The sequence below is a fragment of the Choloepus didactylus genome, chromosome 24, assembly GCF_015220235.1.
Source record: "Choloepus didactylus isolate mChoDid1 chromosome 24, mChoDid1.pri, whole genome shotgun sequence".
Classification (NCBI taxonomy): Eukaryota; Metazoa; Chordata; class Mammalia; order Pilosa; family Megalonychidae; genus Choloepus; species Choloepus didactylus.
Window position 1 is genome coordinate 25,125,709 of NC_051330.1, and position 26,200 is coordinate 25,151,908.

At 38.9% G+C, this 26,200-nt stretch overlaps 1 protein-coding gene across 1 annotated transcript in view; it reads right to left on the reverse strand.

The window, feature by feature from the left end:
• Positions 1 to 26,200, reverse strand: part of MTMR8 (myotubularin related protein 8) — a 128,128-nt gene that overhangs the window by 89,580 nt on the left and 12,348 nt on the right. The window contains exons 5-9 of the mRNA XM_037817828.1: positions 16,325 to 16,459; positions 11,756 to 11,894; positions 10,360 to 10,469; positions 2,992 to 3,117; positions 2,088 to 2,137 (exon numbers count right to left, since the gene is read on the reverse strand). Of these exons, the coding sequence (XP_037673756.1) occupies positions 2,088 to 2,137; positions 2,992 to 3,117; positions 10,360 to 10,469; positions 11,756 to 11,894; positions 16,325 to 16,459 (560 nt within the window). The remainder of the gene's footprint in view (positions 1 to 2,087; positions 2,138 to 2,991; positions 3,118 to 10,359; positions 10,470 to 11,755; positions 11,895 to 16,324; positions 16,460 to 26,200) is intronic.

The following is a 26,200-nucleotide window of genomic DNA, read 5'->3' on the forward strand; positions in this document are numbered from 1 at the left end:
TTGAAATACTCTTCCTCAAACACATAACTTTTTCTAGGCATCACCCCTTCTTTTTTACCCCCTTCACAGCCAAGAGTCTTAAAAAGAAATTTACATACTTAAATTCCACTTCCTCACCTCTTGCTCACTCGTCCATTCACTGAAGTTTGGCTTCTGCTTCCACCAATTTACTGAACCGGTTATCACTCTGGATCACTAAAACCCTATATTGCCAAAGCTGATGGACTCTTTCCTGTACTTATCTTACAGGGTTATCCTAGGTATATGACACTGCCGACTTGATTCTTATTTTTTTACTTTACTTTCCTTAGTTTTATTCCTACCTCACTAGTCAGTATTTTAGTCACCTTCCCAGACTTTTTTCTTCACTAGACTTTCAGATAAAGTTCTTTTTATCCAGGACTCTGCCCTGTCCCTTGGCTCTACATCCTGTGTAAACAATTTTTTGGTTATCTTATTCAAATCCATGGTTTAAACTTCACTTACATGCAAATAACTCCCTAACCTCTACTTCCAATCCAGAACTAATGAGCTCCAGATTAGTACTGAATATTCTCCCTATTGGACATCTCCTCTTGGATGCCTCATGCCAAACAAGTCCAAAATGGAAACCATCTGCCTGCCCTGTATCCTTTATTCTCCATCTCAGTAAACCCAGCTACCTAAGGCAGAAACTTCCAAGTTCTACTAGGCTTTCTCTCATCTACTGGTTCTGTCAATTCTATTTCCTGACTATCCCTTGTCTCTTTTATACTGTCTTTTTTTAGGCCCTCACCAATTCTGATAGCCTTCTACTCCATCCCCTTGCCTCCAGTCTCAATTCTCCACACTGCTGCCAGAGGGATATTTCAAAAATATGCATCTGACCATCTCATCACTGCCCTGTTCAAAGTCCTTCAATAGATCTTTACTGTGTACAGAATAACATTCAAATCCTTTAACTTATAAAACTAGGCCTTGAATGATCTGCTTCTTGGTGGGCCACTCTCCCTGGCCTCATTTGCTCTACTCTCCTTATACACCAAAATGAATTGCTTGCAGTTCCTCAAATTTGTCAGCCTATTTAATGCCTCCATGGTTTCACACACATTCTGTCTGGAATGCTTTCTCCTCTTCTACATAATTCCTACTTATACTTTAAAGCTCAGTTAAAATGTCACCTATTCCAGGAAGCCTTCTTTATCCTGGAACAGGTAAGTTCCCTTTGTTTATGTTTACCTTCTGTTGTAGTTCTTATCATACTAAATTGTCATTACTGATTTTCTTTTCTTTGAAAGAAGGGAAAGGTATCATATCTGATTCAACTCAGTCTCTGCAATACCTGGCATATTGCCTGGACAATATTTGTTGGCAAACATGCACCCAAACAGCTAGAGTGGCAATAAAATTAAATTAATGGATACACGTCAATGGAGGAGAATATAACCTGAATTGTAACCTCCTTGAGGGTAAAACTGACATTTTATTTGCCTTTGGTCCCAGCTCAGTGTCTAGTATAGTATACAGCACATTGGTAGGCATTCAGTAAATATTTGTTGATTATTGTGATAACATAGGTAAATCCTTAGTGAGGATGTTCAGCTGAAAAGAGATACTACATAAATGTAGGCCTCACCCTTTACTAAAGAACAGAAACCTGTACCTGCCTTTTTTTCTTACAAAAAGGTTAAAAGGTGCATTGTCTTAGATACTAGTCCCTCTGCCTGAAATGCCCTCCTCATCCCACTGTTCTGCCTGGCAAACTCCTACTCATCCTTAAATGCTACCTAATCCTGGAAGCCTACCCTGATCTTTTCAAGCAGAATTAAGTACTTTTCCCTCTTTGGTCCATGATGCCTTGTTCTTCCTTCAAAAATTTAACGATTTGCTATAATTATTTGCATTTCTTAAAAGCACAAATGATATTCTAGTCACCTTTGTAGTCCTGGTGCCCTAGCATAGTGCCTAAAATACTTGTTTCTTGATGAAAAGAAATTTATGGCATATTTAACTTCTGTTTCTGCCTACCCAGAACATATTTGGGTTTGATAAACCTTACCATAATGAGTTCTCCTGAGCCCCCTCCTCCAAAATAAGGGTATTTTTACCTTTGGGAGAACTTGTGTCCCATGGATATCCATTCCTTCTCTGTCAGGATCCTTATTTTTATACAAAAGGAAAAGTTTTCATTAAAAAAATCATACAAAGAATTAACCATACATAGAAGAATATCAGAACAGTTTGCTGAAATGAACATTGTACAAGTTTGGGTTGTACCGATCCTAAAATAATGCTAATTTCTCAAATGATAACTAAGTTATCTGGATTTCATTTATAGGCCTGAGCAGGCCATCTTTAGATTTCAGATGATCGCAGGAGAAATAATTTTGGATTTATATCCAGTATAATATTCCTTTTGCCTTTTACATGATATGTGACAAGCCATTTGAGCTATAACTAAATGCAATCCTGATAAGCATGATATTAAATTCAACTTTGAAAATACAAAAACTCAAAGGCAGTATTTATGTTTTGGGTTTTCGTACCAAGAACAAAACTATTTTCAACAACTATTTAAAAAAAAGCATTTCCAAAGAAATGAGAATAAGCCTCTGTTATGAGTTGTTTCTTAGAATGAACAACAAAGAAGCCTTGGATTCAGCACTAGAAAAAAATCATAAGTCTAAGTGAAATTCAAACAGCTGACATGTTAATGATGATGAGTCCATCAGACAGTCTATTTAACCAGTCACCCATTCATCTTTGTAAACTTTTTGAGCTTATTACATACAACTTACCTTCTGATAGGTAATAAACTATGTTGAATGTGCAACAGAAAGTATATAGACTGCACATGCCTAGGTTAGTGGAAGGAAGCTAAATTGAAAAACAGATATATTTTTATAAATTTAGAACTATTTCTTGTGGAAAACAAGTTGGATAAGAATTCTTTTAGATTTATTCACAATCTGTCACTTGTTCAAAAAAATATATAATCTTTACCTTTCTTACCATGAATCCTTTGAATGTTCTATAGAATGGATCTAGAAGGATGCTGGCCACAGAGCAGACTTGTGCTGTGCGGTCCCACCCATCAGAACAATGGACTAAGACACTGGCTTTTTCTACCTTCACTGCCTGTGGAAATAAGAGGCAGAAAGTAGCATAAGTAACCTTTGCATAGCATGCTGGGACAGTAAATAAGGTTGCCAAATACAATCCCTACAGCACAAAGAATTTGGTCTTATTGGTCTACATTAATTACTTCTCTTAATATTGGTATCCTGTATGAGGAGTGAAAAAGAAAGTAAAAGAGTGGAACAGAAGAAAGAGAGTTTACCTAATAGGAAAAAAGAAAAAAAACAAGGACAGTTATAAATACACAGAAATTCTGAAGAAGACAAGAATCAATTATCAGAGAGGAAAATCTGTAGAGGGAAGAACTCATGATAAAAAACACATATAGGACAGTTCTGCATTCTAGACCCAGATCTGACAGCTGTTTTCTCTGGGGTCTTTAGCCAGTTAATCTTACCAGCACACATCCTTCAAACTTAAAATGGAGGGATTTGTTGATCTTAGTGCAGTTTCTGTACAATAAGAATGATGTGAAGATCTAGGCAGTGATTCAACTTGGGCAATTTTGGTAATGGTAGATATTGATCATGCAGTTATTCATTTTAATACTTAATTGTGGGCCAGGTATGTTCTAAGTATCAGAGATACAAAGATGAGACTCGGTTTCTGCCTTCAAGGAGCTCGTAAACTAGTCAGGGTGACCAAAGGCAAATAAATAATTACAATACAGTAAACAGTTAAAACAGAATAATGTGTAGTAACTATCCTTTTGCAAGAGCCAGGGAAGCTTGAGTCTTGAAGAGAGTCGGACAACTTCAGGTGAGGAAGGAGAAAAGCATTAATTAATTTATTCACTAATTCATTCATCCTCCCCATCTATTCATCTATCCAGTAATTACTGAGTGTCTTTAAAAGATACACTATGGTAGCAATGGAGACAAACACTTAAATGAATGTCCGCAAACCAATGATAAAGAAAACAATAAAAGTGCACACCAGGTACAACAAAGACACAAAAGATGACCAGAGAGGAGAAGAAAACTAAGGTGAGTCTTGACAAATGATTAGGCATTCACTAGATGGACCAGAAGGAAAGGACATTCCAGACAGAGGGAAAAACATGACAGCATGTATCAAGGCTAAGGAGGAATATGTGAGGAACCGTGGCTTGGTAATGGTTGGGGCTAGGTAGAGGACAGCTAGGGCTGGCCAGAAGGGCAGGGATCAGACTGAGAAGTGTGCTTTTTATCTTGTGGTAATAGGGAGCCACTGAGGTGTTAAAAGCAGAGGAGTGCAGTGATCTGGTGTGCACTTGTGAAAGATCCCTATGGTGTCAGAAAGGAGAATAGAGTGGAAGGAGATGAGACCGGATATAGGAAGACCAATCAGGGAACTACTGAATTTGTAAAAGGCAATGAGAGCCTGAACTAAGGTAGTAGCAGGGGGACTGAAAAGGAGAGGAGTGATTTTATGTATGAAAATTTAACAGGACACAGCAAGGAAATGGATATGGGATAAGGGAGAAGGAAAGGTCAAGGATGACTCTGAGATGCCTGGCTTATGTAACGAGATGGATGGCAGTCCAAATAGTGAACACAGGAGAAGAAGCAAGTTTTAGGTGGTAGTAGGAGTAGGGAAGAAGATTTCAGTTTTGGTCATTGTGAGCCCAAGCTACTTGAGGAACATTCAGTGAGGAGTCCAGTGGACAACTGGATAGATATGCAGATATGCAATCTAGGAGAGGGAGGAATCTGGGCCAGAGTGTAGATTTGACAACTACTGGAATAGAGATGGTAGTGGAAGGTACACATGACTGTGCTGGTTTGGAGCTATGTACCCCAGAATAACATTTTCTTAAACTTAATCCGGTCCTGTGGGTGTGAACCCTTGTAGATATGACCTTTTGATGAAGCTACTTCAGTTAAGGTGTGGCCTAGCTGAATCAGGATGGTCTTAATCATATTACTGAAGGCCTTATAGGAAAGGTCACAGAAAGAAAACCAGAGGGAATAGCCAGAAGTTAATCATCAATGGAAGCCATAAGAGAAGGGAGAAGCCAGGAGAGGCTGCCATATGCATTGCCATGTGACAGAAAATCCAAGGACCAAGGATTGCTGGCATCCAGCCCCAGAATGCCACAGTCTTCTAGGACAAAGCACTGCCTTGATGATGCCTTGATTTTTGGACTTCTCCTAGTCTCAAAACCATGAGCCAATAAATCCACATTGTTTAAGCCAACCCATTACATGGTATATGCTTTAGTAGACAGAGACCAAAAATGAGAAAAGACCTTAAAAAACAGTGACTTTTTGCAAAGGACATTTCCATATTTCAAAATTCATTTAAATGTGCAATTGAAGTGCTTCTACCTAAACTTCAATTAGAACTGATGAATGTATAATGTAATGACAATCTGAACTGAAAACATCAAGAGAAGAAACTAAGATAATTCTATAAAGGCCTTCCAAGCAACAAACGTGCTCAATGAAAACATTTTCATGATTTATATCAATATTTTGTAGTTCCTAGCTTGTGTGACATTTTCAAAGATGAAATATGTAAAATCTCATTACAGATTGGTATTAACAGATGAATGTTTCAATAAACTTTGATGATAGGGAATACTAACTTTGAACCCCGAGTTAAGCAAAATTTTATTGTCACAAAAACGAATTCCATTCTTCTTATTAGTAGAATGTACTAAATTATTATATTTTGAATTTTATCAATAGAAAGTTTTTGAAAAAAAAAAAACAGTGACTTTTAAAGGACAATTAGACAAAGAGGGTCTATAACTGGTGTCAGTCTGTGAAAAAGCAACCCAAATAGGTAGAAAGAAAACCAGAAGAAACTAGTTGGATTAAAACCAGGATTATAAAAAAGTTCAAGGAGAAAAGGGACATCAGTGCCAAATATGGCAGAAAGGTCCAAAGGAATGAAGATTTAAAATATGGTCCTTAAATTTGATGTCAGAGGTCATTAGTGACCTTTGCAAGAGCAGCAGTAGATGAGTAATAGTATAGAAATCTGATTATAGTGGGCTGGAGAGAGTGAAGGGAAGTGAGGAAGGCCAACTACTTTCAAGAAGGCTCTAATCAAGAGGAGAGAGGGCAATAGTTAGAAGAGGGTAAAAAAGTTCTTTTTCTTTAAGAGATGAGAAAATACTTGAACATACTTCTGATGGAAGAAGCATTAGAAAGGTATAAGTTAAAAATTTAGTAGAAAGTAGGATTAACTAATAGAGTCGGCTCCCTGAAAAAGTAGGAGGGATAGAGGTAGAGGGGTTAGCCTTAGATAGAAGATGGGGCACCATTTTCTCTGAGACAACAAGGAAGTAGACACAGAAAAAGCTGGTAAGGATTGTAGTGGAAAGATGAGGGATCACCATGGTCTTTCCATGAAGTAGGAGACATGTTTGAATATGTAATTACAAAGAGGGGAGTGATAGTTGGTATAGTCAGCTTGAAAGCAAGGTATAGATTAGGAATAACTGCTCGGTAGAACAGGAATGGGACCCAACCAGGGACACATAAAGTGACTGCTCAGTGGCTCTAAGACTACAGCTAAGATTATAGACCATAAACCTGTGATAGTATCATAGCTACATGATTTATTTCTTTGTAAGCAATGCTTAGTAACCAGGGTATAAGAGCAGAGAAAGCAGAGTATGACTGGGGTAGCAGGACAGATAGAGTGGCAGTATAGGGGCAAGGTGGAATGAATGAAGTGCTATACTACCACGTCTTGTTTGGATGGATAAGGAAGAAGGTAGAAGAAGGAGGAAAAAGAGGGGTTAAAAGTGTGGCAGTCTCCATGAGATAGAAGAACCAGGCTTGCTGGAGTAGGAGTGTGAGAGATTTGGGGTAGAAAAGCTCAAAGAACTAACTGTAAGTGTGGAGTGTTGAAAATATTATATATGGGCATTCAAATCTCCTGGGATACAGGGAAGAATCAGGATGGAAAGGAAGGTGGTAGGGGCTGTTTCCAAAGTCCTCAATGAAAGAGGGAGAGTAACTGGGAGGGTGTACAAGATGGTACAGCTAAATGAATAAGATCTGAAGGGAGGAAGGATTTTTGTAAGGAGCAAGGAGAATATTGACCCTGACCTGGACCCTGTGGTTCATGGTGTGTGGGAGAATGAATAACCTCTATAGCAGAGGATGCAAGAGAAATAGTATTCCTAGAAGGAAACCCAGGTTACAGGTAAGACAGGAGTTCCAGAGAGATCAGGAAAAAGGTTGAGAAGTTAAGGAGACATCAAAGGCCTGACCATAGCAACTACACTCTTAGCTTAGGGTTCCAAATGGAGTGGAAAGTCACTGGTGGACAGGAAACAATGCTCAATTTTATGAATGATTAAAGAAATGCAAATTAAAACATGATATAAAATTTATCACCTATCACATCGGCAAAGATTTTTAAAAGATTGATAACCATTGCTAGCAAGGATGTGGAAAAACAGTCACTGTTGATGGGAATGTTAACTGCTATTTGGAGAGCAATTTGGCCACATCTATTAAAATTTCAAATATTCATATTCTTTGACTTAGAGAATCCACTTCTAAGAATATCCCACACATTTAAAGATACATGTTTGAGAGTATTGGGTGCAACAGTGTCTGCATTAGCGAAAAATTGGGAACAACTCAATTGCCCATTAACAAGGACTGGTTAAATACACTATGGTAAATTCACACAATAGATATTATATGGTTACAGAAAAGAATGAGGTAGTACTGACTGATCTGGCTTGGAAAATGTTCATTATACATTAAGTAAAAGAAATCAGTTACAGAACAGTGTACACAGTGTGATCCCAGTAATAATAATAATACATGTAAGTATATATGTTGAAAAACTCTAGAGCTACACTGTTCAATACAGTAGTCACTAGCTACATGTGGCTATTTAAATTTCAATTCATTAAAATTATATAAAAATAAACAATTCCATTCCTTAGTCTCACTAGCCACATTTTGTGTGCTCAATAGCTACATGTGGTCAGAACATTTCCAGCATCACAGAAAGTTCAAGTGGACAGTGTTGTTCTAGAGGCAGATACATTAAACTATTAACAATAATGTGTGTGTTGTGGAGCAAACTATGGGTAACTTTTACATTTTGTTATATGTTTCTAAAACTTTTAGTTCTTTGATAATATACATGTATTACTTTTGCAATGAGAAAAAAAAAAAGATAAAAATGAAAAAAAGAAGTGGCATAGTGGGTTCAGAGAACAGCAGGAAGTCCACTGTGGCTAAGTTGCCAAGTTGGGGTGAGATTGTAAAGAACTGAATGTCAAGCTACAGGATCTTAAGGGCAATGGAGAAGCATTGAAGGATTTTGAGCTTAAAGTGACATCAGATATATTCAAGAAAGATGTTAGAGGCATTTTGGTGGTCAAACTGAGGAGCAACTACTAGACACAAGTAAACCAGTTAGGAGGTTTTACAGTACCTTGGGCAAGAGATGACAAATATCTTAACTAGAGAAGTAGCAGTGGAGACCGAGAAGAAAGGATAGATTTGAGAAACATTTCTGAGGTAGAACTAGTAAGATCTGTGTTTTAGTTTCCTAGGCTGCTCAAGCAAATACCATGCAATGGGTTAGCTTAAACAATGTAAATTTATTAGCTTATGGTTTTGAAGCTAAAAAAACCTTGATTTGAAAAATCAAGGTCTCCTCAAGGTGATGCTTTCTCCCCAAAGACTGTGGCATACTGGGGCTGGCTGCTGGCAATTCTTGGTCCTTATTTTGTCACATGACAAGTCACATGGTGGCATCTCCTGGCCTCTCTGTTCTCTTCCAGGTTTCGTTGATTTCAGCTGCTTGCTTCCCTGGCTTTCCCTCTGTCTGAATTTCACTCTGCTTATAAAAGACTCCAATAATAGGATTAAGACTCATCCTGATTGAGGTGGGTCATACCTTAACTCAAATAGCATCATCAAAAAGTCCTACTTATAATGGATTCACACCCACAGGAATGGATTAAATTTAAGAACATGTTTTTCTGAGATACATACAGCTTCAAACTACCACAACTTGGAAATTGTTAGATGGAGGGGAAGAGGGAGAATTTAAAGCTGACTGCAGTTTCAAGCTTGGTAGGTGGGATAGGTAGCGATAAGAGAGGGGAGCACAGGATAATTGTGAAATCTGAAGCTTATTATTTGGTCCATTCCTTTTAGTGCAACCAACATTTATGAGGCCGCACTATCAAATCTGTCTCTCTTTTCCATCCTCACTCTCTTTAGCCTAGTAAAGTTGGTTTCAGAAAGGATACAGATGTATGGGTTTAGTGCATGTAAAAAATGACTAGCACAAAGAATGGTTAGAGCTTGACAAAGTGAGGTGACAAAGTAAATATTAACACACTACTATGAAAGTGTAGGCAATAGTATTAAGAAAGCAAAAAGCATTAGGGCTGGATATTTTAGGCAGCTAATTATAGATACCCTTCAAATCTTTTAAGCCAGAGGATATATTGCTCATTGCTTTCAACTAAGAAAATGACAGAAGACGGGTGAAAACTCATTCTCTCCGTATCTTTATTTCTACCAGATAAATGGGACTGTAGAGAAGAGGGAGACATCTCATGTAGAAATACATAAAAACAAAACTTCAAAATGAGAAAATATGCACTCCAAATTTCCCTTTTTCTTTTAAAAAAGTCACCTAACAAAGGGGGCCAATATTCTGGATGTAGTAAATAAGTGAGCCAGCATAAATGCAGGGAGATGAAGCTTACCTAGACTGTATTCAAAGGAAAACCTATACAAAGAGGTCAAAAGCTTTGCTTTGTACTCAGAACTCTGAAAACCCATAGACATATGATCTCTGCATTTATTTGATACCCACTCTTATCTCTACTTGATACCTAAGAATCAACACACACACACAAAAATCAGAGAGTATTTGAGCTAGAAGGACAATTAGCGATCACCTAAGAGTTCTAAACCTGAGATCCAGGAATCTGTGGACCACCTAAAGTTAAAATCAGTTTTCTGTATTTATAGCCATATATGAATTTTTCTGGGTGAAAGTGCCAATCATATTCTTATTGAGTTCTGTGGGCCCCCCAAAAGTTATGCCATTAAATTCTAGTCCAACCATCTTATTTTACATATGGAGAAATGAGGCCCAGAGAGGAAAAGAGACTTGCCCAAGGACACACAGTAAACTAGTGGCAGAGCTGAATCTAAAAAGTATGTTTCTTTTCAATATTCTTTCCACCATGGCAGACTATATCAAGAGATCCCATAATTAAAATCAGTGCAAGTTCTTAAAAGTCCTGTTTATTACCTTTGCAATGAAAATTCCAGCATCCATAATAGTTTTAATGTGTCTCAACCACCCTGAGCTCTCCAGGCCACTAAGAAATTCATTCATTGTTGGAGTTTTCAATTCACAAACTAAGGCAGAAAAGGAAGCAGAGATTGAAATTCACAATCACCTCAGTTTATTCACCAAGAAAGGGGAGAAAGTAGAAAACCATTTTTTAAATGCAGAAGCTGAGGCACAGAAAGGTTAAATGATTAGTTGCCGATCACACAGTAAATCAGGAACAGTACCAGGGCTAGAGCCTACCAGATCTCCCAGCTCAGGCCTCTGTTTTCTTGAGTTGTAGAACCCACCCCAAGCCCTCCGAAATCTCTCAAGAAAGGCGGAAAAATAAGTCAGCATCCATAAGAAAACACTCATGTCTCTTCTGATTATGTAATACGTTTCATTACTATCCTAATCCCATCCACTATCCTAACTCCGCAGGCCCTTAACATCTGTCCCTACCCCTATACCCCTAACTGCTTCCTGCAGGCTTATGCTGTCTCCAAGGTTGAGTTAATTTTCATGCACTTTGCACTGGTTATCCAGCAGATGGCAATCATTTGCCTCAAAAATCTGTAAAAAGGCCTTTTAAAGAATATCTGGGGCAAAAAAAAGAAAGGAGGAAGAGACCCAAGGATTAGGGACACTAATATCCTAAAAGGGATACAGGCCAAAGAAACAGGATCTGAGAAGGGAGTGGTCCTGGCAGTCTATAACAGTCAAAAATTAAAGAAAAGAGAGGAGGTACTTTATTAAAGAAGGCAAGTTTTCATAATTTCTTACTAGAGTTGGCATACCATATCATGGAATCCTGGGTAGTGTTTTAGGAGAACTGTTCTAAGCCCAAGAGTCTTGTAAGGCCCCAGTGCCACTTTGCACCCATTCTGACTCTCATTATTTTGCAGTGATAGCGAATGACTAAAACTGTCTGATAAAAGCTCTATTCCTTTTAGATTTAAATTTGACTTCTTCATCAGCACAGAGATGAAATCAGAATGACTCTTCATAGCAGATTAAATAAGGTGATTTCTTACCTTGAGGATGATGAAATGAATCCTAAACTCATTTATACTTATGTTGGTCTACCCACCCCTGAACACCAGTCTCTAATTCCACAGAAAGAAATAATTTCCACATCAACCAAACTTAGATAGACTTCACTTGAGTTATGAAACTGACCATCTTAGTCCCTCTGCCAGACCAACACTGCTATAACTCAGTACTATGTAAACTAGCTTTGAACTATAGTTAATCATCTTACCACTTACTGACTGCTTATGTGACTGCTTTTAGTTCCACCCTAAATCAAGTATGCCTTTTGCTTACATAGGAATGCAAAGCTATGGCTTCTGGCCTAGCCAAGATGAAATACCTGTAACTTCCAAGAGTTTCTGCAAGCTGCTTCGCATCACATGGATGTTTTCAATGCCCATGAACCTGAAGTGAATGTTGGCATAATTGTCCTCATTTTCATACCCCTTTCCAGCTGCTCGGTTAGCCATGGCATTCAACTGCAGTAGTCAAGGACATAATAGAGCAGTTAGGCCAGATGATGAAAGAATGGGGTTCATCAATTTCAATGCCTCATTCTAAACAGTTTTAAATATTACCTATTTAAAAGGAAGTAAAATCAGACAGGACTTAAAATCTGGAATGGAGAGAATTTCATGGTTTTCTAGGTACCTTAAAGTAACAGAGATTTCTGTTTGGGAAAGAGAGGGAGATCTAGTGTTTTTTTGTTTTATTACTAAAACCACGCTTAAGAGATTAAGGATATGGCAGCTATGAAGATATCTGATCCCTATCAATGGCCCATGAAGAACTGAAATAATGATTCTGGGTTTCCTATTACAAACAAGTGTTTTCGTTCAGCTGAAAGAGCGTTATATTGAGAAACATGCAAAAGTTCAAAAATCTTTACAACTGAGAAGCTCTAGAAAGAAGCCTAAGAAATTCAGGGCCAATTTTAAGTATCTATTCCAGAAAAATGTCTAAAATGTGACTGCATGAGATAAATAACTTTCACTCACTGATAAATTTGAAATGAAGACACCAACAGCTCTTTTAACATTATTTTCAGCTTGTCATAATAAGAGTATCTCTAGGTCATAGGAAGAAAGTGAGGTGGGGGAGGGAGTAAATGAGACTTGCATAGAGGGGATATAAATACACTAACCAGAAAGCAGCTAAGATACCTTCTATGATGACAACCATCTTACTTTCAGTTGTCTGGGCCCGTTTTCTCATCTCCCAATTTTGTGCATTTCAGAAGATAGGAGGATCATGTATGTGGACAGGGTGTGGTTTTTGTGTTAACGGAAAGGAACACAAAAACCTCAAAGCACAGACTATTCATGTAAACACATGCAGAGGAAAAAAAAGTCAACCTGCTCAACATATTCTGTTTAGAAGGCAAGACACTTGTTAAAGGGAGAAATGTGGCTGTAAATTTTTTTATTTTAAAAATTAACTTTATTATATACAATTAAGAACAACGTGATTTTAAACATGTGTTTTTTTTTTTTTTAAATTCAGTGTTACTGAGATATATTCACAAACCATAGAATCATCCATGGTGTACAATCAACTGTTCACAGACCCACCATATAGCTGAGCATTCATCACCCCCAGTCAATTTCTGAACATTTTCCTTATTCCAAAAAAAATAAAAATAAGAATAAAAATAAAAGTAAAAAAGAACACCCAAAGCATTCTATCTCCCCCATGCCACCCTATTTTTCATTTAGTTTTTGTCCCCATTTTTCTACTCATCTGTCCATACACTGGATAAAGGGAGTGTGAGCCACAAGGTTTTCACAATCACACAGTCACACCATGTAATCTACATAGTTATGCAATCATCTTCAAGAATCAAGGCTAATGGGTTGCAGTTCGACAGCTTCAAGTATTTCCTTCTTGCTATTCCAATACACTAAAAACTAAAAAAGGGATATCTATACAGTGCATAAGAATGCCCTCCAGAGTGACCTCTCATCTCCATTTGAAATCTCTCAGCCATTGAAACTTTATTTTGTTTCATGTTGCTTCCCCCTTTCGGTCAAGAAGATTTTATCAATTCCACAATGCTGAGTCCAGGCTCATCCCCAGGAGTCATGTCACACATTGCCAGGAAGATTTACACCCCTGGGAGTCAGGTCCCACTTAGGTGGAGAGGCCAGTGAGTTCACCTGCCGAGTGGTCTTAGAGAGAGAGAGAGGGCCACATCTGAGCAACAAAGAGGTTCTCTGGGGGAGACTTAGGCACAATTATAAGTAGGCTTAGCCTCACCTTTGCAGTAACAAGCTTCATAAGGGTAAGCCCCAAGATCAAGGGCTCATACTACTAAATTGTTAATCCTCAATGTTTGTGTGAATATCAGTAATAACCCAGCTGGGGAAGTCCAGCACTTCCACATTTTTCCCTAGTTCTTCAGGGGACCCTGCAAACATATTTTTACTCTCTGTCCAAATTACTTTGGGATGTATCAGGATTTCGCACTAACCTATATGAACTACCATATCTCACTTCCTATTCAAAGTTCCATGTAATTATGGTATTTGAATAAACCGATCATACAAGTTAAATTATTTAGTGTGCTGCATAAAATATAGATCCTGCACCAAATAAACATCTCTTCCCTTGGTCTCACACAGAATTTGAAGTTTTAAAGCACAGTCAATATCATCCTTTACCCTTTGGCCCGATTTGCCTTAGTCCTAGCCAGATCTGCTTCATTCATATCTCTAATTGAAGTCTGAACTCTTTTTTAGCTTTTTTAACAGTTGCTGTATGAGGTAACACTGAAATTCATAGCTGCCGAGCTCTAGCTCTGAGTTTCAGGTGTCACACAGATATGTGGCTGTAATTTTGATCTCTTATCACATGAACAGTGTCACTCAGCTTTCATTAATTAATGACAAATGTAAAGGAATACTTGCAGAAGCGTAAGCAACAGCCCTCTAGTAGCAAGGGAGTTTGTTATGATTGACGCTTCAGCAAACAACACAGTAGTTACACCAAGCACTATTCAGATCTATGTAGCACTAGAAAGGCCAGCTAAAGGATCCAACAGTCCCAGTATATGTGTAGCACTGTCCCTGTGTACATATGGCATTGCCCAGTATATGCTCTTAGGAATATGTCTGGCAGATCTGAAGCTTTATATTAGCAGCCTAATATTCCATTGGGGAAGATAAATAATATGTATTGAGCCCCGAGTATATGCCAGGCACTGGGTTGTATTATTTAATCCTCACTATAGCCATTTAAGGTAGATATTATTATTATTCCCATAAGAAAACAGGCTCAGTGAGATGAACCAATTTGCCCAGGATCATACCACTAGTACTGAAGGCAGGATTTGAGCCCAGGTTTGTCTGATTTGTAAGAACACGAATTTTATATTACAATGTAGTTTCTACTAAGAGAGTAATAAATCTAGTGATCCAGAGGGAGAGAATGTCAGATACTTTTAGGCCTGTCTTAATTTTCTTGAATTTGAGAGGGGAGAATGTTCTAAGCACCTATTAAAAGGGGCTTTCTGGTTTTGCGTTTGGGCAAAAGGCACCAACACTTTAGTTTTTCAACTAAAGCTCGGTGTGTTTCTCTGTCATTTTAAGATGATTTAATCTTGATGAAAGATACAGATTTGATTAAAACTCTTTCCAATCCTAGAATGTCAGATGCAGTTATGGTTGAAGCAATAGAGCAAGCTTCTGAGAAACTGAAGGAGGAAGCCTGAGCATAAAGGGAAGTGATTTTTTCTCTTGAGCCCAGTCAGTCCTAGGTATCTCTGGAGAACTGCCAGTGAGAGATCCAAAAATGGAGCAGACATTTGTCTAAGGCCACTATCTGGTTTCATGTATATCCAATTGCACAACTCTGAAGCCACAAACTCCTGGCTTAGGCTTATATCTAAGTCACCAACTTAGCAATAACTAGTTAGCAAATAAACCTCCTCCTAGTCAGTCACACTCCACGAATCAAATTATAAGCAAAATCATTTCTTTCCAAGGTTATTTCTTAAAGGGCAACATTTAAGAAAAGGGAATCTGTCCTTGCTCTGTGGGGCACAATTAGTTCTTCTATCTATAATCCCTTATACAGCTACACAAAATGTTGACAGTAAAGGAGTTAACGTAGAGAGGAGTTAAGGCTGACTTGTTCCAAAGACCCTCCTTTTTGTGACAGTCACATTTGAAAGGGACAATGCCTTAGAAAACACTTTGTAAAAAATTACCCAGCATCAGGCTCTGGAAAGATCAAAGGATTTTTCCAGGATCATGTTCACTACCGAAATCCATGGCAAACTTATGTCCCAGTCTTTATTCTCTGGGATCAAAATGTAAACTGTACTTTACTCAATTGGGAGAAACTTAATCAGCTAATAATGCTGGCTGTTAAAAAATTACTGCTACATGAGCCAAAGAAATTTATTAATCATACAGTATAGTTGGATTTGTGGACCCTACTCCCTTGTGAGATACCAAAGTATTATTAACCAAATGTGGTTTAATACATTATTTACAAAAAGATATGTTGGTATTAGTAAGTTTCCATGTCTAAGGTGAAGCTCTTTCTCTGAGAGTAAATTTAGATCACAGAAGGGGAAAATTTTAAATTCTGATTGAGGAATAGATTTAGTGAAAAAATATGAGGGACAACAATGACTCTTCAACCCAGACACCCCACTGAGGTAGCAGGGATAGGTTGTTCGAAGTACCTTCTCACAGCCTTGCTTGATGGTGACAGGCCACAATATAAGGAGCTCCAAATGACTTACTCAAATGATTTACTCAATTGTCTGATACAACAAACCTACATACAGAAACTTAATTTTCCCAAAACAGTGTAAGTCTCAACATGTGGGAAGGAAAATTACAAGCCCAGTGCAGGATGACTGAGGTAAGAATATCAAAGAGGACCATTGACAGACAGATACCTTTGGTCTTGTGTCAACAACATACATAAACTTGCTCCCCGGGTTCGACTGGCTAATGGCCTCTAGCAAGAGTTCATCATCTATGCAGCAAGTGTAGAATCCAGACAGGGGCTGGCTACAGCGGCAAATGGCAGCCTGAAAGGGAAAAGTGTGTCAGTTGAGTGATCATATGCACAGGGGGTCAAAAATCCTCCTTGCCCCCAGGTTCGGTGGGAGGAGGGAAAGGAAGCACTAACTCAGGATTGTGTCCAAATCAGAGATGTGGTTCTGAAGCTTAGCCATTCCAGAGACATTGGGTCCAGCCTCATGCCTTCTCCAGGCATGTGGGCTGTGTTACTATACACTGCTGCTCATAATAGTCTTTTTTAATTCTCTGTGATTCTAAATCCCAATCCAGTATCAGCAAATCCAGACTACAAAAAGAAAATCGCATCTTGAGTATTTCCTTAAAATTTTACTCTTGAAACATTGGCCTAGTAATTTCCTGACACTGTTGCACTTTTTACAGTAATATAATCTATATAAAACAGGTTTGCAATGGCGGGAGAATTCAAAGCTAGAGCAAAGATCTAGAGTGCCTTAAACAGAGAACAGGGTTCACCCATTTTGGGAGCTAATGCCAAATCAGAGGGCTGATTTGTTTCAAGCCATTGCAACATTAAGGACTCAAGTGCTTTCTTCCTATAACCCCAGATTATATGAAAAGCAATGAGCTCAAGGGAACTCTGGATTTGGCTGGCTTGTAAGAGTGCAACTCCTTTGCAGAAGCCTGCAGGCAGGGGAGCCACACAGAAGGGACAGGAGGCCTACGCCAAGCCAAGGGACTTATGGGTCCATGACAGAGAGGGACTGAGGGGAGTCTGAGCTGAAGGGGTGGATACCAGCCACAGCCCCAGGGTATCACAGTTGCAACCCTGGGAATGGCTGGGAGTATTGGGTCTTAAAGCCCTCTTCCCTGCCAAACGGCACAGGGCACAACCCCCACCCACAGGGCTGGTGGTCCCCACTGCACAAGGAAAACTGGTGCACTGATTGGACATCCACATGGTTTGGACCCCACTCACTGTATAAACAAAGTTAGGGAGAATTGGATTGAGGATAAGAGGGCTTGGGAGCGCCATCTGCTGGTAGGTCAGAGAAAGTGCACTGCATCAAGCTGTAGCTCTGCCACGCTATAGATAATTGTTTAAATAAGTCTGCATATCCTAAAAGAACCCTATCAAGATAAGCAATTGCCAAGAGGCCAAAAACAACAGAAAATTATAAAGCATATGAAGAAACCAGAAGATATGGATAACCCAAACACCCAAATAAAAAATCAGAGGAGATACAGAACTTGGAGAAATTAATCAAAGAAGTAATCACAAACACTAATACCATTGCTCAGGATATAAAAGACATCAAGAAGACCCTAGAAGAGCATAAAGAAGAATTTGCAAGAGTAAGTGTTCTAGTTTGCTAATGCTGTGGAATGCAAAACACCAGAGATGGATTGGCTTTTATAAAAAGGGGGTTTATTTGGCCACACAGTTACAGTCTTAAGGCCATAAAGTGTCCGAGGTAACACATCAGAAATTGGGTACCTTCACTGGAGGATGGCCGATGGCGTCCGGAAAACCTCTGTTAGCTGGGAAGGCATGTGGCTGGCGTCTGCTCCAAAGTTCTGGTTTCAAAATGGCTTTCTCCCAGGACGTTCCTCTCTAGCAAGCTTGCTCCTCTTCAAAACGTCACTCACAGCTGCACTCAGTTAGTTCCCTCTCTCTGAGTCAGCTCATTTATATAGCTCCACTGATCAAGGCCCACCCTGAATGGGTGGGGCCATGCCTCCATGGGAACAGCTCATCAGAATCATTACCCACAGCTGAGTGGGGCACATTCCAAGCAAATCCAACCATCACCAAAATGTCTCCTCACAAGACCACAAAGATAATGGCATTTGGGGGACACAATACATTCAAACCGGCACATTCCACCCCCTGGAACCCAAAATGACATTATCTTTCCAAATACAAAATACATTCATTTCATCACAATATCACAAAAACTTACATCATTTCAGTAACAAAAGTTAAGTACAAGATCCCATCAAAATCAATTATAGGCATGGCCAGTCCTAAGGCATAATTTTTCTCCAGCTGTGGATCTGTGAACTTAGAACAAGCTATGTGCTCCTAATATACAAAGGAGAGACATTCATAGGATAAACATTTCCATTGCCATAAGGAGAAACAGTAAGGAAAACAGGGTTAACAGGAGCAAAACAGTTCCTAAAACCCGCAGGACAAACTCCATTAGATTTCAAAGTCTGAGAGTCATTTACAGAACAATGTTGCATCCTTGGGGCTTGAGAGAGCGGGAGCCTAACCCTTCCCAAGGGCCTTTTTGGCAGCTGTTTCCTCTCCAAATGCTTGGGTGAGTGCTCCAACATATCCACACATTGGGGAGACCACCTTCTCGGCCCCACCCTCCTCAAACATCGGGGTAGCTCCCGGATTCCCTTCCATTTCCGGGGCACATGCTCAACCCCTTCAGAACAGTGTGGTGGCAGCCAGGGTCTCCCCAATTCCCTGGGAATGTGCTCAAACCTCTTTGGGACCTGAGGTGGCAAAACTCTTCCAGAGCATCGAGGCGGAAAGCCCGCCCTCGACCTCCAGGGCAAACTCACCCTTTCCATGCGTGTGGGCTGCTCCACTCTCCCAGCCCGAGACCTCTTGACTCCAGACCTCAACCTCCATGGCTCTGTCTTTGAAGAAATTTTTCCTTCAGTTTGTTCCTTGTCTGTCTCCTCCAGTCCAGACTGGCAATGGCTCCGTCTATAAAGATCTCGCAAAAATTCTGTTGGCTTTGCATGAAGCACACAGGGGTCAAAGCCATCAGACAATAGGACTTTCCACAAATCCTTTCTGCTTAACTCCTTTTCCAATCTTGGCTTGTACTGAAATGGCGGCTGGGTTCCATGTTTGGTTACATCCTTACGTTGGGCTGTAGCTTCTGGGATTCCATCCCCTGGAAGCCCATAATTTTCCAAGCCATCAGCTTCTGGTTTCTTTGAACCCAAGAGTTCAGTCCTAAGTTTATCTCTCTCTGCTCGCATTTTACTATAAGCTGCAAGGAGAAGCCAGGGTACCTCCTCCACACGTAGTCTGGAGATCTCCTCAGCTAAGTATTCCAGGTTGTCACTTTCAAATTCTTCCTTCCATCTGACACCAGGACTCAATTTTGCCAAATTCTCTGCCACTTTAAAACAAGGATCACCTTTCTTCCAGTTCACAACAACACAGTCATCATTTCTGTTCAAGGCCTCCTCAGAAGTATCTTTAGAGTCCATATTTCCACAAACAGTCTCTTCAAAGCAGTTTAGGCCTTCTCTATTAAACTCCTCACAATTCTTCCAGAATATTCCCCTTATCCATTTTAAAAGCCGTTCCAACATGTTTGGCATTTGCAAACTCAGCAGCAAAAGCACCCCACTTCTCCAGTACCAAAATCTGTCCTAGTTTGCTAATGCTGCGGAATGCAAAACACCAGAGATGGATTGGCTTTTATAAAAAGGGGGTTTATTTGGCCACACAGTTACAGTCTTAAGGCCATAAAGTGTCCAAGGTAACACATCAGTAATTGGGTACCTTCACTGGAGGATGGCCGATGGCGTCCGGAAAACCTCTGTTAGCTGGGAAGGCACGTGGCTGGCGTCTGCTCCAAAGTTCTGGTTTCAAAATGGCTTTCTCCCAGGACGTTCCTCTCTAGCAAGCTTGCTCCTCTTCAAAACGTCACTCACAGCTGCACTCAGTTAGTTCCCTCTCTCTGAGTCAGCTCATTTATATAGCTCCACCGATCAAGGACCACCCCGAATGGGTGGGGCCATGCCTCCATGGGAACAGCTCATCAGAATCATTACCCACAGCTGAGTGAGGCACATTCCAAGCAAATCCAACCATCACCAAAATGTCTCCTCACAAGACCACAAAGATAATGGCATTTGGGGGACACAATACATTCAAACCGGCACAGTAAGTAAAAAAAAAAATGAGGATCTTATGGAAACGAAACTGTGATCAAATTAAAAAGATTCTTCATACACATAGTACTAGATTAGAGGAAGCTGAGGAAACAATAAACAAATTGGAAGAGTATAAGTCAGAAAGTGAAAGCACAAAAGAACACATGGAGAAAAGAACCAAAAATATTTGAAATGGATCTCAGGGAAATGATGGACAACATGAAGAGCACAAATATAAGAATCATTGGTGTTCCAGAAGGGGAAGATAAGGGTAAAGGACCAGTAAGACTATTCAAAGACACTGTTGGAGAGAACTTCCCAACCCTTCTAAATGACATAAATATGCAAATCAAAGATGCCCAATGAACTCCAAACAGAATAAATCCAAATAAACCCACTCTGAGACATATTGTGATCAGATTGTCAAATGCTGAAGAGAAGGAGCAAGTTCTGAAAGCAGCATGAGAGAAGCAATTCACCACATACAAGGGAAACAACATAAGACTAAGTAGTGACTTCTCAGGGGCCACCATGGAGGCAAGAAGGCAGTGGCATGACATATTTAAGCTTCTGAAAGAGAAAAATCGCCAACCAAGAACTCTTTATCCACCAAAGCTCTCATTCAAATTTGAGGGAGAGTTTAAAATCGTCACAGACAAACAAATGCTGAGAGAATTTTCTAACAAGAGACCTGCCTTACTGGAAATACTAAAGGGAGCACAACCAGCTGAGAAAAAAAGAAAGGAGAGAGAGATATGGAGAAGGGCACAGAACTAAAGAGTTTTAGTAAGGATACGTTAATGGAAATAAAGGGAGAGGGGGGAAATATATATCTGACAAATAAAAACAAAAGGATATGATGGCTGATTCAAGAACTGCCTTCACAGTAATAACATTGAATGTGAATGGATTAAACTCCCCAATTAAAAAAAACAGATTGACAGAATGGATTTAAAAATATGAACCATCAATATGTTGCTTACAAGAAACTCGTCTTGGACCCAGAGACACAAAGAAATTGAAAGGATGGAAAAAATATTCCATGCAAGCTAAGTAGCAATATTGATCTCAGAAAAAATAGACTTTAAAAGAAGGACACTATATACTAATAAAAGGGACAATTCAACAAGAAGAAATAACAATCATAAATGTCTATGCACCCAATCAAGGTGCCCCAACGTACACGAGACAAACATTGGCAAAACTGTAGGAAGCAGGAGGATCTAAGATGGTGGCATAGAGAGGAGTGGAAGCTAAGTAGCCCCCTGGAACAACTGAAAAAAACCAGAAACAACTAGTAAATAATCCGGAATAACTGCAGGGGGACAAACGTGGCCATCCACTCATCATACACCAACCTGAATTGGGAGGAATGCCCGAGATCACAGCATAAAATCTGTAAGTAAAAACTGCAGATCCAAATTGGGAGACCCCTCCCCCACAGCCCGAGCTACAAAGCCTCGTGGTGCCAGAGAGAAGCTTTCTCCCAGCAAGCGAATATAGCTCAGCTGAGCTCCAACTGGGGTTTTAATTAGCGAGTGTGAACTGCTTACTATGAGGTACGAATCCCCAACAAGTAGACAGAGGCTTTGGGTGATGACTGACCTTAGAGAGCTGGAGGGTCGCCTCAGACTAGCTCTGTTCCTTTTTTGACTCAGTGGAGAAAGCCTCAGCTATTTTCAGTTCCCAGTTCTGTGACCCAGACAAGGGTATAGCACAGGCAGAGAGAGACCATTGAAATGCTAATGACCTCCCCCTAGGGCATCTATCTTATCTAAGAGGAAAGGGGTGGGGCCCAGCTCTACTACCTGCCTTTCATTCAGAACTTACACCAGTCAAGAATTATAGGCTAATAGGCACAGCCTGCTGGGCAGAAAAGCACAGTGACTGGAGGCATCAGAGGGTGTACTAATTTTCTAAGACACACCCTCAGGGAAACCGGATACTGAATATTTTTTCCTTCTGGGACCTTAGCCCATTCTGGTCTGGGGAGGCCTGAATGGGGTAACCAAGGAAACCATGCCTAGACAACAGAAAACTACAACCTACACCAAGAAAAATGAGGTTATGGCCCAGTCAGGGGAACAAACTTGCACTTCAACTGTGATGCAGGAATTGAAACAACTAATAATAACTGAATTCAAAAAGTTTAGGGAAGATATGGGAAAAGAGATGAACTGTATAATGAAAACACAGGACACACGTAAGGTAGAAATTGAAAGTTCAAAAAACCAACTGGCAGAATCTATGAAAATGAAAGGCACAACACAAGAGATGAAAGACACACTGGAAACATACAACAGCAGATCTCAAGAGGCAGAAGAAAACACTCAGGAACTGGAGAATAAGGCACCTGAAAGCCTACATACAAAAGAACAGATAGGGAAAAGAATGGAAAAATACAAGCATTGTCTCTGGGAACTTAAAGACAAAATGAAAAGCAAGAATTTACGTGTCATTGGTGTCCCAGAAGAAGAGAAGGGAAAAGGGGCAGAAGCAGTAATAGAGGAAATAATCAATGAAAATTTCCCATCTCTTATGAAAGACATAAAATTACGGATCCAAGAAGTGCAGCATTTTCCAAACAGAATAGATCTGAATAGGCCTATGCCAAGACACTTAATAATCAGATTATCAAATGTCAAAGACAAAGAGAGAATCCAGAAAGCAGAAAGAGAAAAGTGATCCATCACATACAAAGAAAGCTTGATAAGACTGTGTGGATTTATCTATAGAAACCATGGAGGCAAGAAGGAAGTGGGGTGATATATTTAAGTTACTGAAAGAGAAAAACCACCAACCAAGAATCCTATATCCAGCAAAACTATCCTTCAGATGTGAGGGAAAGCTTAAAATATTCTCTGACAAACAGACAATGACTGAGTTTGTGAACAAGAAACCTGTTCTACAGGAAACACTAAAGGAAGCACTGCAGACATAAAGGAAAAGACAAGAGTGCGAGGTTTGGAAAACAATTTTGGGAGATAGTAGCACAGCAATGTAACAATCTCAATTACATTGAACAAAGATGACTGTGAATATGGTTGAAAGAGGAAGGCTGGGATCATGTGGGACACCAGAACAAAAGACAAATGATAAATACTGGACTGTGTAACTCAGGGAAACCTAGGATGCTCAATGATTGTAATAAAAGGTACAAATATGTTTTTACTTGAGGTAGAACAAATGAATGTCAACATTGCAAGGTGTTAAAAATAGGGTGGGATTGGGGGGAAAATACAATCAATGCAAACTAGAGGCTAGAATTAACAGAAACATTGTAATATGCTTCCTTTAATGTGACAAAAGCAATATACCAAAGCTAAATGCATATGGGGGGGTGGGGAATAGGGGAAGGGTATGGGACTCCAGGCATGGGTGATGTTGTCTGACCCTTTATTCTACTTTAGGTTAATGCTACCTTTCCTTTTATCACCTTCTAGCTATCAAGTTTTTTTGTTTGTTTGTTTGTTTTTCTCTCTTTCTCTTGCCTTTTTCTTTTGCCTCTCTACCTTCTTTGACTCTTCCTCCATCCTTGTGGAAGAAATGTCCTTATATAGAGAGTGGCGATGGTGCTCAATACATAAATACGTGACTAACAATTGTTTACTTAGGATGGAATGTATAGTGTTTGAACAAAACCATCTTAAAAGAAATGGGTTGATGAAGAAAACTTGAGGGCACTATATTGAGTGAAATAAGACAGACACATAAAGGCATATATTGCAGGGTCTCACTAATATGAACTAATTATAATATGTAAACTCATAGATATGAAATATAAGTTATTAGGCTATAGAACGAGGCTAAAGAATGGGGAGCGGTTGCTTATTATGAGCAGAATGTTCAACTAGGGTGAACTTAAATATTTGGAAATGGACGGGGTGATTGTAGCATGTAATGAGAATAACTAACAGTGTGTGAAGGCGGTGGAAAGGGTAAGCTCAGAGTCATGCATGTCACCAGCAGGAAAGTTGGAGGTTAAAAGATGGGAATGTATAAAACCGAATCTTGTGGTAGACAATGTCCATGATTAACTATACAAATATTAGAAATCTCTCTCACGAACTAGAACAAATGTATGTCACTATAACTAGAGGTTAATAATAGAGAGGCATATAGGGAAAATATATGTACCTATTGTAAACTATATACTACAGTTAGTAGTATTTTAACATTCTTTCATCAACAGTAACAAATGTACTATACCGAAACTATGAATCAATAATGGAGGGGGGGCGTGGTTAGGAGTATGGGAGGATGTGAGTTTCCTTTTTTTTTGTCTTTGTTTCTTTTCTGGAGTAGTGAAAATGTTCTAAAAATTGAAAAAAAATAATTGTGTTGATGGATGCATCAACACATCCATGTATGGTGGTGCCGTGGGCAATTGATTGTACACTTAAGATCTTTGGATAGTTGTATGGTATCTGAACAACCTCAATTAAAAGAAAAAAAAAGTAATCCCAACATTCTAGAAAAAAGTCTCATGAAAGATAAATACACTGTGTGTATTCTATTTACATACTACTTTAAAATTTTATTTATAGAATGGAAAATCTAGTATTGTCAGCAAAAAAAAAAATCCGTTTTAGAAAGCTGGAATAGAAAACGCAACTTCCAAACAATTAAATATTTATTGTACTGTTCTTCTTCTCATTATATCCTTTTTTTTAAATTTACTGCAGAATTTTACATATTTGATATAAATACACTATTCATCTTATGTGATTATTTTAGCATTTTACTGAATCCCATGACGATTTTAGAATAACAAACATCAAAATATGTACTTGAGAATAATATGAGCGAATCACTGGTATTTTGTAAAATAAACATGTTTTATTTACATACGCTAACTTAACTCTAATTTTCATCTCTGAACAAAGATATGCTAACCATATATCCATATCAAGTCTTATGTCATCTGTTACATCATTTTCCACACTCTATAATAATATGTTTGTATGTTTGTTTTCCTGCATACACTATTATCTTCTGTGGGGCAGGAACTCTATTTTTATGCTATTTGTAATTAGTTTAACTTTTGTGGTTGTTCTTTTACAAATCCATATAAATTTGTTGTGGCATATTTGAAGAATGAATAAAATGAGGGAAAGAATATCAGCTATGTTTCCTTTACTCCAGGGCATCAATTGTTAACCTTTGACTCTTAATAAATAAGTTTTCTTTTTCTACTACCTTATTTTCTAAAATGAGCATGTTTAACCTTTATAATAAGAATAAAGTGGTTTATTTTTATTTCTAAATCTCTAAAAAAAAAACTGTAGGAAGCAATAAATGTTTCCATAATAATTGTGGAAGACTTCAATACATCAGTTTCTCCTCTATATAGATCAACCAGACAGGAACAATAAGGAAATTGAAAAACTAAACAATGTGATAAATGATTTCGGCTTAACAGACATATATAGAGCATTACATCCCAATTCACCAGGATATACATTCTTCTCTAGTGCCCAGGGAACTTTCTCCAGAATAGATCATATGCTGGGCCAAAATACAAGCTTCAATAAATTTAAAAGAATGAAATTATTCAAAGCACATTCTCTGATCACAATGGAATAGAACTGGAAGTCAATAAACATCAAAGATTTAGAACATTCACAAATACCTAGAGGTTAAACAATGCACTCCTACACAATCAGTGAGTTAAAGATGAAATAACAAGATAAACTGATAAAATATCTAGACACAAAAGAAAACAAGAGCACAACATATCAAAACTTATGGGATGAAGGGAAGGCAGTATTGAAGGGGAAATTTATAGCTCTAAATGCATACATTAAAAAGGAAGCAAGAGCTAAAACCAAAGAACTAATGGAACAACTGAAGAGCTAGAAAATGAACAGCAAACT